Source organism: Enoplosus armatus, chromosome 17 (genome assembly GCF_043641665.1).
Source record: "Enoplosus armatus isolate fEnoArm2 chromosome 17, fEnoArm2.hap1, whole genome shotgun sequence".
NCBI classification, from domain to species: domain Eukaryota; kingdom Metazoa; phylum Chordata; class Actinopteri; order Centrarchiformes; family Enoplosidae; genus Enoplosus; species Enoplosus armatus.
In genome coordinates, this window is record NC_092196.1 from 9,842,062 (window position 1) to 9,857,282 (window position 15,221).

General features: G+C 42.0%; 1 protein-coding gene across 1 annotated transcript; it reads left to right on the forward strand.

Moving 5' to 3' along the window:
• Positions 1–2,109: 2,109 nt before the first annotated feature.
• Positions 2,110–12,000, forward strand: rfx1a (regulatory factor X, 1a (influences HLA class II expression)). Its single transcript, XM_070922424.1, has 18 exons — positions 2,110–2,470; positions 2,709–2,818; positions 2,903–2,998; positions 3,211–3,495; positions 3,707–3,804; positions 3,901–4,324; positions 5,044–5,225; positions 6,043–6,162; positions 6,405–6,538; positions 7,253–7,371; positions 7,683–7,789; positions 7,904–8,055; positions 8,839–8,936; positions 9,570–9,719; positions 10,188–10,396; positions 11,421–11,574; positions 11,704–11,749; positions 11,840–12,000. Exons 1-18 carry the CDS (start codon positions 2,110–2,112, stop codon positions 11,998–12,000), a joined length of 3,006 nt encoding a protein of 1,001 aa, XP_070778525.1.
• The last annotated feature ends 3,221 nt before the right edge of the window (positions 12,001–15,221 follow it).

A 15,221-nucleotide genomic window follows, 5' to 3' on the forward strand; every position in this document is an offset into this window, starting at 1 on the left:
CCGGTGGGAAATACACACGTGGAACCAGAGGTGAAGCTCTTTACATATAGGAAATATTTTATGACCAATTATGCTTCAACTGAATTGTGCTATTGCCTTTTTCCCTTGTTGTTTCAGTAGCCATAACAGGCAACTGCCTTCCAGTGTTAGCTGAGGTTAGCCTGCAAGCTAGCCGTCTTACAGATAGGGTCAGTCGAGTCCGTTTCTTGAATGGGGTAGTTTGCGGCCGAAACTCATTCCAGTGACACTGAATTGTGCCTGCCATGACGACGCAGCTACAGATGCATACTCAAGCAGGCCGTTGTTATGGCGATGTCAAATGCAAAAGGTACAAAATGGCGGTTGTTGTAGAGACCAGTTAGCTTGCTGCCCGTGTTACCTTGCTAGATAGCTACCATCAGTGCTGTCACGACAGACGCGTGCTCGCTTCTGCTCATCAGCAACGGTCACTCGTACTTTTTAACGATCATTTACCTGCTTTCTGTGGCGGTTTAAGACATTATGTTTTTTCCAGCAGCCGGTACAACGCGAAACCAAGTCCCTGACTACATGACGTGAACTACCCATAGGGGAGAAATTAGGGTAACGTTCGTCAAATTAAAAGAGTGACTACTTTGACAGTTTTGGGATTACTGTTAAGGCAAGGGCAGAGTTGTAACAATCACAGGCAACTGAAATATCGTCCTGTCGTTAATGGAGAGTTGAAGAAGCTGGGGCAGGTGGCGGACATTTAACATCTAATGGGCGTGGCGAAGGAGAGCGTTTTGCAGGTCCGAGTTCAGTGTAACGTGTTTGTTCACTGATTTGCTGTATGAGCAACTTTATATATTTGTAATACGCTTTCTTGTAGCAGGTTGACCATTAACGTAAGGATTATGAACCCTCATTTGGTTTTGAAAACACAGATGTAGCATAGGTTTCACTTTCATCTGTCCTATCTTTTTTTTTTTTTAATCAGTTGACAAACAAAGATGAACAAAGGCACGAAGTTTATAAGTTAGTATCTAGAATATTGTATTAAAAATGTCAACAAATTAGGGACAAAGTGTACATGTAATCTCGTAATTGTGTGTGACTTAAAGCATAACAACAGCCTGCATTGCAATATTAAAGCAATGTGGTATGGGATTTTCCCATTTTGTGCTACAGGCATAACTGTATATGTGAATGGCCTTAGGATGTGTGATCACATTACAGGTAATGAGACACCGAAATGCTTGTTCCCGTCAATGCTCGTCCTCCCCCACATTTCCACATTAGCTGCACCACCAACAGGTCAGCCACAGTAGTACCTTCTTCTTACTCATTCATTTGCATCTAGGCAACAAATGAAAAGGTTGAAATATTCCTAATAGTCTCCAAGATATGAACTGTTGACCACAGATTAAAGCTAGTTGAAAAAAATAGGGAGGGAAATTGTGATCAGATCACCATCTGATTTACACTTTTAAGAGATCATGCAACAAACATTACATGCCTCATGTCCAAGTGTTGCCCATGACATTTTACAAGTTGGACTCCAGACTCCAAAATATTAATGAATTACTCTGTACTGCTAGTTATACATACAAGTAATATTTTACTAGAAGCTGTGATTCATTACATTTTGTTGAGCTACATCCTCCAAAATGGAGAATTGTACCCCTCCTACCTACCAAAAAGCTAGATCTAGATCTAGATCTCTATCCCCTGCCTTGTCTCTATCTTAATGATTATACAGTGACTTGAAAGATCGAATGACATGTTGTTCTAACAAAACATAACCTGGAAACAAACATTTAAAATCTCACACCACCCGTCTCAGTTTTTTCCCACAGGCAGTCAGGCTGCTGAATAGCTAATGCGCTGCACTGATCACTTTTTGTAAACAGCATGTATGCAATGTTAGTTGTGAGTGCACGGGTATATGGTGATATGGGTGGTAGGTTTTAAATGTTATTGTATGGATGGTCTGTATTTATTTATGTACACAAAGAATGAGAGAGTCGGGGCACAATAATTTTACTGAACCTGAACTTGGGTTGACCATTTCAGACATCCCTAATATTTACTAGGAATGCAAAACTAGTCACCTGTTTTTGTTCCATAGGGTGATTCCCAGCTCCAGTAATGGCCACCTCAGGCTACGTAGGTGAGATCCAGCCGGCAGCCCAACCCCAGGGGACTGGTGTTAATGTCACAACAGGGCAACCTGACGCAACCTCCACCCCTCCAACTGCCACTCAATTTCTGGCTGAGATTCAGACTACTGTGGCTACTCCCACTGTTGTCACACCCACAGGACAAACTACTCCCACTGATCAAGCCACATCCATCACCAATCAGAAGCCTGTAGCTGGAAGTCAAGCCCAGTCCACAGCACAGGCCCAGCCAGCTCAGACACAGTATGTGACTGCAGAGATCCAGGGCTCCCCCACACAGTCTGGAAATGCTCAAAGCACTCCTCAGTACATTGTTGTTACAGTCACAGGTAAGGGCTGAACATCACATGCCATTATATCTCATTGGCACTAACAGACCAGGTCAGTTTAGGGCTTTGCAATTCTACATGCAAAGAAGCAGCATTTACATAATCAATCCATATTTTAGCAGTTACTCCTCATAAAATTTGAGTTGCTTAAAGATGTGTCTTATAAAGGAGATTTAAAGGAGATAAAATAATGTCACCAACTTGTGAATGTATTTATATTCCCATCTTTGTCCTTCAGAGGGCTCTCTTCACTCAAGTGACAGTGTTTCGGACTCTAGCCCCCCTCCAGCTGTGGTGCAGACAGGAGTTCCCACGCAGGTTGTTCAGCAGGTACAGGCGGCTCAACAGGTAAAACATGCACATACTTACAACACAACATGAAATTAATGTTTCTTTGACTTTTAAAACTATATAGTATTTTCATCTCAACAGAGGTCTGTGGTGCAGGCCACCTCTCAGATAGCCAAGACTGAGCCAGGCACCCAGCTCAGTGTGACCAGTCTACAGCCTGTTCATATCAGCCCGGAGGTAAGTCAAACACACACAGTTCATCATTGCTGGTCAAATATGATGTCTGATAATCACTTGTACCGTCACTGACCAACACACATTTGTGGAATACAAACAAACAGGTCATCACATGTCATCACACATGCGATATGCAAAACCTTCCTCACATTTTGGCGTAATATTAGTCTCTAATCACATCTGTGGTTGAACCTGCCTCTGCTGGCTTCCAGCTCCTCCCTAGCACTGAGGTGACAGCGTTAGTCAGAGTTAAGAATCTAGAGGAATGGCAGATGCATCATGAGATAGGACAGCCAGAGTGCCTGGCCTGGGCATCAGCGGACCACATACGAGAATGCTGCGGAAAGCCCCTCTACCTCCCGTTGGACCTCCTTCAGTATTATCAGTCACTGTACTTGCTCTCTGTACATGCGGAGAGAGAGATTGGAGCCTACTCTGCAGTCACAAGCTCAGGCCCTGATCAGCCACCACTGAGGGCTACAACTGCCACTTTCCAAGTAGGTCAGGGACACAAGGGAGACTGCTGCTATAGAGTGAAGGAGACAGAGAATCTACCTGTAGCTAAGAAATGTACATAAGTTATAATTGCAAAAGAAAATATACATGAAAAATTTAAAAATTCCCAGGTGATGATACAGTTAATATGGTCTAACTAGGCGGGCAAGAATTTATTGATTTTTGTGTGTGTATGTTGTGCCCTCTCCTTAGGTCCAGCAGCAACTCACACCAGTGCCAGTTCAACATGTGTACACCAATCAAGTGCAGTATGTGGAAGGAGGAGACACCAACTACACCACCAGCACCATGTTAGAATAAAACAGTGTCCATCATCTAACACATGTCCAGGCAGAACCTTTTCCTTTTTACAGTTTGTAACACATCTTTTCATGTCTTTCATCCAGTCGTTCCAGCGCCTTCCCTTACACTGACACACCCCTGTACACCCAGACCACAGCTGCCCAGTATTATGAAGGTCAGCCAACCTCAGGCTCACAGGCCTCCACCCCTGGTACACCTCTAACCGTCTCTGTGACTGCTGGCACAACAGGGGGTGTGTCCATGTTTGTGGCCCAGCCCACCAGTGCAGCAGGGGGAGGGGCCACTGTGGTGACCACAGGTGGCACCACCAATGGGGCAGGGGAAGGGGCAGGCACCAACGGTGGAGCAGCAGGCAGCTATGTGATCCAGGGGGGTTACATGCTAGGCAGCAGCAGTGGAGGGGCAGCTGGCAACAATCAGAACTACTCACACACCGCCCGCGCCTCCCCAGCCACTGTGAGTATTACAGAGGGCGAGGAGAGTAGCGTGCCGTCGGCAGACAAGAAGGTATGCAGAGGCGCCAAGCGCAGGAATTTCTTCTCGTTTTGTTCTCATCCACACAACCCTTTGGTGGCGCACACTGATGATGTCATAGTTTTGTCCAGTGGAAAGCACAATTAAAAATGTGGAGATTCGTATTAGTACCAGAAAATATTAGCTGCGGATGATATAATACTTTTAGTATTGATGACAACAACACTTGGTATAGCATGCAGTATTTTTAACTGTGATTTCCTCTTCAAAGAAAACAAAACCATGACCTCATCATTTTCATATCATTACAGTGCATGTGACAAGGGGCATTTTTAATTTGCCTGAAATGCCCCAACACTATATTGTTCATCCCAAATTCATCATATTGAACCCCATATGATAATAGTAACCAACCTATCTTTGGCAAACATCCCATCAGTATTCCAGGTCATTAATTCATTGCATACCAAAGTTGTATGCCACGGCACGCAAACAAACGTATTTGTGTTTTCATTCCCAAATGATCAACAAACAGTAAATGTGTATGAATTTGTTTATGTTTTTATAATTTGTTGATTAGAAAAATGTGTGTGCATGTACTGTGTATTGAGCTGAAAAATTTGGAAAGTGTGTTTGCAAATAAGCGTGCATATTTTTGTGTGCACATATGTTGATGTGCGTTTTCCTGTTTGTATCTATTGGCTTTGCTAACTGCACCAGCTATTTTCTTTTTTTCATTGCCTGCGTGTCAGGTACAGTGGTTGCTGGACAACTATGAGACAGCTGAAGGAGTGAGTCTGCCACGTTCCACCCTCTACTGCCACTATCTGCTGCACTGCCAGGAGCAGAAACTAGAGCCTGTTAATGCTGCTTCTTTCGGGAAACTCATTAGATCTGTGTTCATGGGGCTACGCACACGACGCCTGGGCACACGGTAAGATGGGTGATCAGACACCCAAAAGTCAGTTATAGAAGATAGACCACACAGGGGTGCACACGCACACATGCAACCCATTTATATCCGCTTCCCTGTATGACATGACAGGATTGTATATATTGACAGTGCAGATTTTTAAATGTAGTTTTCTTTCAAATGTGTTTCTGCTGACAGAAACAAATTAGACAGAAAACGCTGTCAGCATGACATCACAGAGAGAGCAGGCAAAGAGAGAGAGACACACAGAAGTGCAGAGACAACACTTTCTCCCACAATCTCTCCCTACCACAGCGATGCACATCAGCAGCACAGACATCCTCTTTATACGCACTGTATGATACTCATGCATATAGATCTCAATTAGTGGACACCCATGCAAAGTTCTCTGCAGGAGACCAATGGAGATTTTTCTAGGAAAATCTATAAAGCTCTGTGGAGCATTGCAAAGTGTTTGCCTAAAATGATCGTGGGAAGAAGTGTGGGAAGAGATGAAGACAGACAGCTTGTGAGTGGGTGAGTGAGTTTGAAAAAGGAGGGGAGAGTGAGCAAGTGAGATTGACTTTTTAGAAATGTTTGGTAATAGGGGTTTAGTTAAACAATGCAGTATACTATATGGTTATTGTATTTTATGAAATTATGATTTTTAAATCAGTGTGTGCTGAGACTATGTATGTAGGTTTGGGGCAGTTACCATAGGTTCATATAGACAATATAACCCCCCGTTTCACGTCCTCTTGTTTTCTCCTGTATAGATGAACTAAGGGAGATGCAGGTCCAATTCTATTTTAAAACATATTTTATGTGTTCCTGACAGGGGTAATTCTAAATACCACTACTACGGGCTGAGGATCAAGGCGGGCTCTTCACTTCTCCGTCTGATGGAAGACCAGCAACATCTGGCCATGAGGCAACAACCCTTCTCACAGAAACAGAGGTACACACATAAACATCCCTACACTACACTCACACATCTATTGTCAGCGTGTCCATTTCCTACATACAGTTGTATCACTGACTCTCACACTATAAATGTTATTTTAAATTCTCTCACAGTGCCAGACATCTGCTATATAATAGGACAGAATTGCCATTTTGTTTCACTTAATTCATCATCTTTGTGTAGATCTGAATGTTTCATCTTCGCTATCTTATGTACTTAATCCCCGTTCCTATCAGGTTGAAGCCCGTGCATAAAGTAGAGGGAATGACCAATGGCACAACATCAGGAGCAGCCCAACAGCAGCAACAGCAGCAGGGGTCAGGGCAGGTGGACATCAGCACCCAGGTTCAGCAGTACCAGCAGTTCCTAGGTGAGTTCAGTGAACAGTGAACAAATGCCTACAGGTATGAAAGTGATGCTGAAGGATTTGCCTTAAAGAATATTTATAATTCTGATGGTATTATTGAGAAAATACAATATACATACCAGAATCAGAATCAGAATCAGAAACTGTTTATTGCCAAGTAACATACATTACAAGGAATTTGCTGTGGTCTGAAGGTGCTATTGATTCGATAACAAATAAGTAGAATATAAAAAGTAAAATAGAATAAAAATAAAAAATAAAAACAAGATAAATAACAAACAGTGCAGATAACAAACAGTGCAGTTTTGACCAGAATAAAGTAAAGTGTCCAGATAAAGTGTCCAGTAGGGGGTGGGTGCGTTAATGTAACGCAGGGGGGACAGGGGTGATGTACGTTAATATAACGTATAGCTTGTGTTTGTGTTCTGGGGGGGGGGGGGTGTCAGTGTGAGTTTGTCAGGTTGACTGCAGAGGGGAAGAAACTGTTTTTGTGGCGGGAGGTTTTGGTCCTGATGGACCGCAGCCTCCTGCCAGAGGGGAGGGGGTCGAACAGATGGTGTCCGGGGTGGGAGGGGTCGGCGGCGATCTTCCCTGCTCTCCTCAGGGTCCTGGAGGAGTACAGGTCCTGAAGAGATGGAAGGTTGCAGCCGATCACCCTCTCTGCAGCAACATATAAGATGATATTATTTACAGTTGATACTGATTCCTGTGTTGCAGATGCATCCAGAGCTCTCCCAGAGTTCCCAGACATCGACCTGCAGGGGAAGTCTCTGCCAGAGGGCATTGAGCTGGAGCACATAAAGAGCTTTCAGCTGCTGTACAGAGAACACTGTGAGGTAACCGACTGAAAGGACATTGGTTAGCTGGCGGGCAACCATTAAGTATTGATGAGGTTGCCTCTTTTATCTAGTTGTCAGTGGAAGACTACTTTGAATGAAAGTACCCACTGTAACTTAAAGGGTTAGACAATAATAACTGAACGTTTGTAAGTCATATTATTAGACAACTGAGGGAGAATATTTAACATTAAACTGATCCTTGTTTTCCTTACTTTGTGTCAGTCCAGTTGATCTTCTGATAATCTATATGTGCTCACTTATTTATTGAAGTCATTGAAGTATAAGATGTACTCTCTGTGTTCTGTCAGGCCATACTAGATGTGATGGTCAACCTACAGTTTACCCTGGTGGAAACTCTGTGGAAGACCTTCTGGAGGTTCAGCCAGAGTCAGGCTGGAGATGCCACGTTGGCTGTGTGAGTGGTCAAGACTTATAAGCCTCAGTTTTTGTCCTAAACATGGTAGTTATTGCAGAAGTAGTGCAATTGTATACAAAATGCAGGAAATTAAAACTGTATGTGTGTTGGCAGTCACGATGAGTCAGAGAAGCGTCTCCCTAAGTCTTGCCTGGTGTTGCTGTGCAAGTATGAGCCTGTGCTGCGCTGGAGTCGTGACTGTGACAACAGCCTGTACCAGGGCCTGGTGGAGATCCTCATCCCTGATGTCCTCAGGCCCATCCCCAGTAAGGCTCTACAAGAAGAATGCTTATGTAGTAAAACACCATACTGTGAAATATTGAATGGTGCATAGAGTAATAAGCACATACACAAAATAACAAAATAACATGTAACAATAATTTTACCTCAAAAATGACCACACAGAAGAAAAAATACATTTTCATATCTGACATTTCTAGATAATAAATTTGTCCATTTACTTTACTCTCTTGTCAGTAGTGACAAAATAATTACAGTTGCCATGAGAGCATATTTGTCCATACATACACTATTTGCCTGTACAGATAAAGAGTTATTCTCCAACCTTAGTGCCAACTGGAAGTATTTAGAATGAACCTATGAGAGAACAAAGCAGCCGAACATTTCACTTAATATAAACAATTCTACATTCTTCTATAAGAATTTTCTTTTTCTTGGTAGAAACATTTGGACTCATGAACTGGAGAGCACACCGTTTTCCCTTACTGCGTGCCCCCTCTTCTGTGGAAACTTATTGGAATTTAGACTTATTTCCTTCAGTTTCAGTTTCAATTTTAGTCAGACAAGTTCTTTGAACACTACTATGAGAAAGAAAGGATCTGTCCTTTGATCCTAGGTCTTTGTCTTCCATGTAAATTGGAATCACATTGGAAGTTTGGTTATGCATTTACATGGCCAAGAAATCTGTTTGTCCAGCAGGAACCTAGCTATGTGCACCAGGTGTTTGATAATCCTGTATACTGGTACATTCTCAGGGGAGAAGAAAATAAAAACATGAAGTGACCTCTCTTATCTCTGTTTGCCCCCAGGTGCCTTAACTCAAGCCATCCGCAACTTTGCCAAAAGCCTGGAGAGCTGGTTGACCAATGCCATGATGAACATCCCTGAGGAAATGGTCCGCATCAAGGTACAGTCCCCATGTAGCAGCCTGCAGTTGGTGGAACAACATTTTTCTGAGACATGGAACAAGCTGCTTTTTAGGCCAATAGGATCAGGCATTGCAAAACCATACTTTTGTTGAGATTGATTGCAAGCTCAGAAATTATTAGGTGTAAAACTAAAACCCATTTTCTGTCTGTGAGTTTTCCTCCTTGTGGTTGTGTAAACACAGGCTAGAGCTGATTTTACATAAAATACAGTCCCATTATTTGCCAGCTCGGCAGTGCAGCTTTTGTGAAAATAAATGCAGCAACATTTCTAGGTCCATCATATTCTGAACAATTATTTCTAATGGGAAACAGTCTCACTATGAAGTGTTTTCACAGTGTGAATGGACTACTTCACCAGTATTATTGACCCTGACAACGTTATGTGCTTAAGTGAAATACAAGGTCATGTTGATAAATATAGTCCTGCAACACTTAATCAATGACATGCATCTCTTACATGCCCCTTCTACTCAGGCCCAGGCCAGAACTGAACATACAGTACATTGCTCACCCTAAGTACGCCAAAAAAGTGTTAGATTAGGTTATTTGTAATGGTTATGAAAAACATATTTTTGATGTTCTTTCATCATTTTCGCCTCGTGCTCTCTCAGGTAACGTCAGCCAATGCATTTGCCCAGACACTGCGTCGCTACACCAGTCTGAACCACCTCGCCCAGGCAGCCCGGGCTGTCCTCCAGAACACAGCCCAGATCAACCAGATGCTCTCTGACCTTAACCGCGTCGACTTTGCTAACGTCCAGGTTGGTTTAGTCTCTAAACGCTGTGTGCTGGTAGCATTCATGTCACCTCACATGAATTTCAGTGTTTGTGGTTTAATCTTGCATTGTTTTTGGTGTCGTGCATTGACAACTATTTCTACTGTAACATGTGGTTTTAATGAGGTTTCATGTGTTAGTCATTCCATCACAGCAATCAGTCTGTCTTTTCTGCAACTTTCCTACCCAGGAAATGTAAACCAAGCCCTCTAGCTTTTTCTCAGAAACTCAAGTAGAGCATATGGTTGGACATAGAATCCCACACCTGGAAGTGATTTAGTGTCTTGTCTAGAGACAACTTGGCAAAAAATATATTTCTTACACAAGGACTTTAACCTGAACCTTCGGTTTGAAGGATAGTCTGTCGCCCCGCTGCCCCTTACTGGTACAACTAATGCCAGGTGTGACTGCCTCTCACTGACACATTGCCCTCATCCTCTTCACCTTTTGCAGGAGCAGGCTTCATGGGTGTGCCGGTGTGAAGACCGCGTTGTCCAGCGGCTGGAGCAGGACTTTAAGCTGACTCTCCAGCAGCAGAACTCCCTGGAACAGTGGGCTGCGTGGCTAGATGGTGTGGTCTCCCAGGTCCTAAAGCCCTACCAGCAAAGCCCTGCCTTCCCTAAGGCTGCCAAGCTCTTCCTGCTCAAGTGGTCCTTTTACAGGTGTGATAGGAAACATTTGGACATTTTCATTCCCATTCTACTTAGTTGTCTTTGTGAGCACATTCTATGCTCTTACAACGGTAAATCACTGTTGTGTATGAACTGATATGGCTAGTATGAACAATATTATAAATTCACAAAACAGAATGGTATGAATTTGTTATCTTGAGATATTAGTGTGATAAATCCTGACCACAAGTAACATCCACTAATGCTCATGTCAGATCAGAATTGCAATCAGTTTAGTTGCACATAATCAGCTGTAGTGAAAGGAATCATCAGGTAATCAAGTAACTAAAGCCCTTTTCATACATGCACCTCTTAACGTTAATCTGATGGTCTAAATAAGCATCCTGGTCACTTTTACATAACAACGGCAATCTTACTAGGTTGGACCTAATCACATTTCCGTATCACTTTCAGCACGGCACAAGTCTGAATTAAATGCTGTTAGGTTAATGTAAAGGCTGCAGAGGCACAACGTAACACATGCACAGAAAGAGAGAGAGAGGATTGCAGGTCTTGTATCGCCTTCGAAGATTACTGTAATAAATATATTATCTCAGTCGTCATTTCTGATGCACAAAGAAAAAAATTTGAGTTGTTGAGTAGGTCAGTTTATAAAATGTATTTTTCTATCACAGTGCCACTGGGGCAGGAGGTTAACAAACCCTCTTACAGCCACAATAATGATAATGCTTTGAACTTTGTCATAGTGGTATGCACTGAGACGAAGATGTAGCTCTCCTCCGGTTAAATCACGAACACAAGGCGTTCTTTTGGTTACAGGCATTTATTTTGCACATCCGTGCTGTCAACCATGCCGTGAGAACTTGCTGAACATTTACAGAGACACAGGTATGCTATCACATGAACTTCGTGAGCATATCAGCACAGCAGGTCAATTAACATATCAAATAGGCATATCAAATTCCAACTTAAACTGACTCTGATGGCAGCTACAGAAGAAGTTAGAGAACATATGTGTAGCAATGGCTGAATTCCCACCATCTCTGCTCTCCAGTTCCATGGTGATCAGGGACCTGACCTTGAGGAGTGCAGCCAGTTTTGGTTCCTTTCACCTCATCCGCCTGCTGTATGATGAGTACATGTACTACCTGATAGAGCACAGAGTGGCCCAGGCTAAAGGAGAAACCCCCATTGCTGTCATGGGAGAGGTACCAACACATACACATATACACACACACACACACACACACACACATATATATAAATTAAGTAAATTAAGTATATAAAAAGAAAGTAAGCAATATTTACAGCACAACATATTCCTCTCTTGCCATTAGTTTGCCAGTTTAGGCCGGGGTCTAAGCCAGCTGGATCCTGACAAAGGTAATTGAACTATTTCTACTATCTCAGACTAACTACAGTCATGTTTCAAGCATTGTTTGTATCTAACTCATTTACCCATGCCTATCCCAGAAGAGGAAGAGGAAGAGGAGGAAGAGAGTGATGACGAAGGCCAGGAGCTGTCCCTTCCCTCAGATGGTGGCGTGCTAGGAGAGGAGTCTCTGGAGCCGCCTGCCAAGCTGGCCAGAACTGACCAGAGAGTCCTCTTCACAACCGGATCAGCTGACAACTAATCACAGAGTATCACCACTAGACATGGGTTGATTATATTGATTATACACACACACACATACACATATGTACAAAGTACACTAATTTATACACTTGACACATGTATATAGATCTTGTAAATGTGTGCACACTCTCGCTGCATACTGTAATTGTCTCTCTTGTTTACGCACACACAATCAAAACACACACTCGATCAGTACTGCTGCTGCCTGGATGGCACAACCACCTGTTGGCACCATTGATTCAATACACAATCATTGGCATTGCAATAGGATGTGGCTTCAAAAACCAGACTCTCTCAATGCAAAGAGAAACACAGAGCATTTTAATCCTCAGTTGCGTTGATCTGTAAAAATGAACTAAAGCCAGGCATGTTTTTTTTTCTCTCTTGCATTGCAACCTGTAGCCTCGCTGTCTCCTTGCTGAGAAACCTTTGCTCACCCTAGATCCTCCTAAAACTGTCACTGCCGTATTGAAGTGGTCTTGAAAATACTGTGATGTGTGTGTGTGCAAAGGTAACTCCTACAGGAGGAGGGTGCAAAGTGGACCTTCAACATTCTGCTGAATTTAGTTGTTACTAATTCATTAAATGCTGTGGGAAGCTGTGTCTTCAGAAGGGAAGTGACATTTGTGAAAGACAGCAGGTGGTTGGGATCTTTGGGTGGGTTTGTCTTGTTTGTTTGTGTGTGTCTGTGTGTTTTCTATATGAGCACTGGGGTCACACCGCTCTGCTGTTACTGTTGCTCCGTGGAGGCTGACTGAACATGCTTTTTCCATGATGGTGTGTATATATGTGTGTCTGGTTGTGTGATTGTGAGTCACGCCAAGTGTGGACTGTTTCTTCTGTAGATATTTTCTAAGGCATTCAGGTTTTGATTTGGGAGACGCGTGTAGATTTCCTGTTTTGATTTTATTCGCCTGTAAAGAAAACGTTCTTGTGTTCTTGGAGTGCCTGTCGCAGCTGCTACACACACTTGTAAAGATAAAGCTAAGGCTGTGGAATTGGGGCTCCCGTTTGTTGCTGCAAAAAATCCTCTCTTTTTTTAATGAACATATGGTTCCACGAGAGAGGTACTGTATGTGTCATATTTTTATGTTGCCAAGTGCTTCATTCCTGTCCATCTAATATGTTCCTCTGTGGCCTCATTTTCCTTTGACATGTCATTTTCTTGCCTTAGTTTAATATATTTTTCCATGTGTGCCAAACCTGTTTGCTTTTATCCCAGATCCCATTGTTTTTAAATCATCTTTCTATGTTTTAAGGAGGACTGTGCCTGAGTAAGAATGGTGATATAATTATATTCTACTGTATATTTATCCACTATTTTGAATTTTGTTGTCACTAAGTGAACCTCTTGTGCAGTGTATGGTGCTGTGTTGTCACACATTGTAAGCAACCTTTGTGTGCATTATTGATTTGTGATTGTACGTTCAGTTATCAATCCTATATCATATCTGATGACTTTTCCACAAACAGGCTAAGGCCCTGCCTCTTTGCACATATTGACTAATTGTCTTTCAAGCTCCAACAGAGTTATCTGAAATGTTTTTTATTTTCTTTGAAGTCTTAGATGTGTTTTTAATGGTGGGGTGCAGGTGTTAGATTTCGTGTGAACACTCGTGTGGTTCAGAGAATTTGGTGACAGACGAGAGATCTGATGGCTCGTTCCGCACAGTCCTCCACCGACACTCAACTTCCTCCACTGTGCTGTCATCTCACTGCGTTGCCGCCCTCCTGCCAATGGCTTTGTTTTGCTTCAAACATCCATATTCTTAAACACTGTTTGTCAAGATTGGTTGTCGTAAACATGTCATTTTTTGGATTTTTAAATACAATGTCTTTAAAAAGCTGCGATGCATGTTTTCAACAGGCATTGGCAGCCTCAAACCAGCACATCATCCTTTATATTGAGTCTAATGCTACCACAGCTGAGTACATATCACTCCAGTCTTTTAATCTACAGCATATAGAATGGCCATTGTTTACCCAGTAAGAAAAATGTTTAGTCATTTTTATAGTGCATTGTTTCTTATGTACAAAACAAATTGAGAAAAAAAGATGTTCAGTGGCAGTGTTTTATGAATTTGGTCTGCTGTAAGTATGACTGTGCCTTTGGAGGTGGTAGAATGCAATTCAGATGTTTTTAATTTTAAAGATATAAATTAAAGAATTTTTAAAATTGCACTCTTGTACATTTATTTTCTCGAAGTTAAGCAAAATTTGATTTGATTTGAACAGTGAGTACAGTCAGTCACACGTCTCAGTGCATCAGTATTTATAATCTTTGTGGTAGATAGCTGACATGCAGCCACACTCTTACACTTTGATAAACAGACTGCGGCTTCCTGGGTCGTACTCACACTTGCCTGTTATCACTTCTGCTACAATTTACGTGTGAAATTCAGAACATACACTGAAATGATGAGTACATTCAGTCTGAGGTTTCTGAGATTTGAGTTCAAATATCTCAGCCACATTCAGATGACTGGAAAAAACAATAAAGTGTCTTAAACTGCCAGACCAAATGGGACTCACAAGATGATCCTCACAGATTTTTGATGGATCTTAAGTGTAGACTCAGTTCAATATATTTTTGTCAATAACTGGGTTTAATCTTTGCAGTGCTAAGTAATTAATCTGAGGACTTATAGTGACATCTAGTGGTGATTTATCTGTGATGACAGTGGACTTTTATGTATATACTGTAAAAAAAACAAAACATGAAAGACAACAAAATGCTCAACATACATTTGAAAGTAATTGACGTATGCCCCTTTTTAATTCAGAGTATTGCTGCTGGTGGTCATCTATTAACAATATCAACACTGCTGCCAAAGGCAGGCTCACAGCTGCCATTCAGAATACAAGAATCATACCTGATACATCTCTGTATGTCAAAACCAACAACCTTATATTGCTGAATATATGTACATATACAATATATCTTAAAGTGGGACACATTGGAAGACTAAATTTAATTCTGTTACACACAAACAATGGCTGTGGGAAGACAAAAGATCAACAGATTTTTGTTGGCATCCATAAAAACCAAAAGGTATATAAAGTAAAAAGCAATCACATGCAACCTTGAGATTAAACAAAATCACAGCATGGTTCAAATGTAGTTTGAATGAAGCCTTACATGACATGTTCTCCATTGTAGAAGAACCTGCAGCTGTACAACTACAAACGACAGACCCTCCACATGAAAGTCACTACACT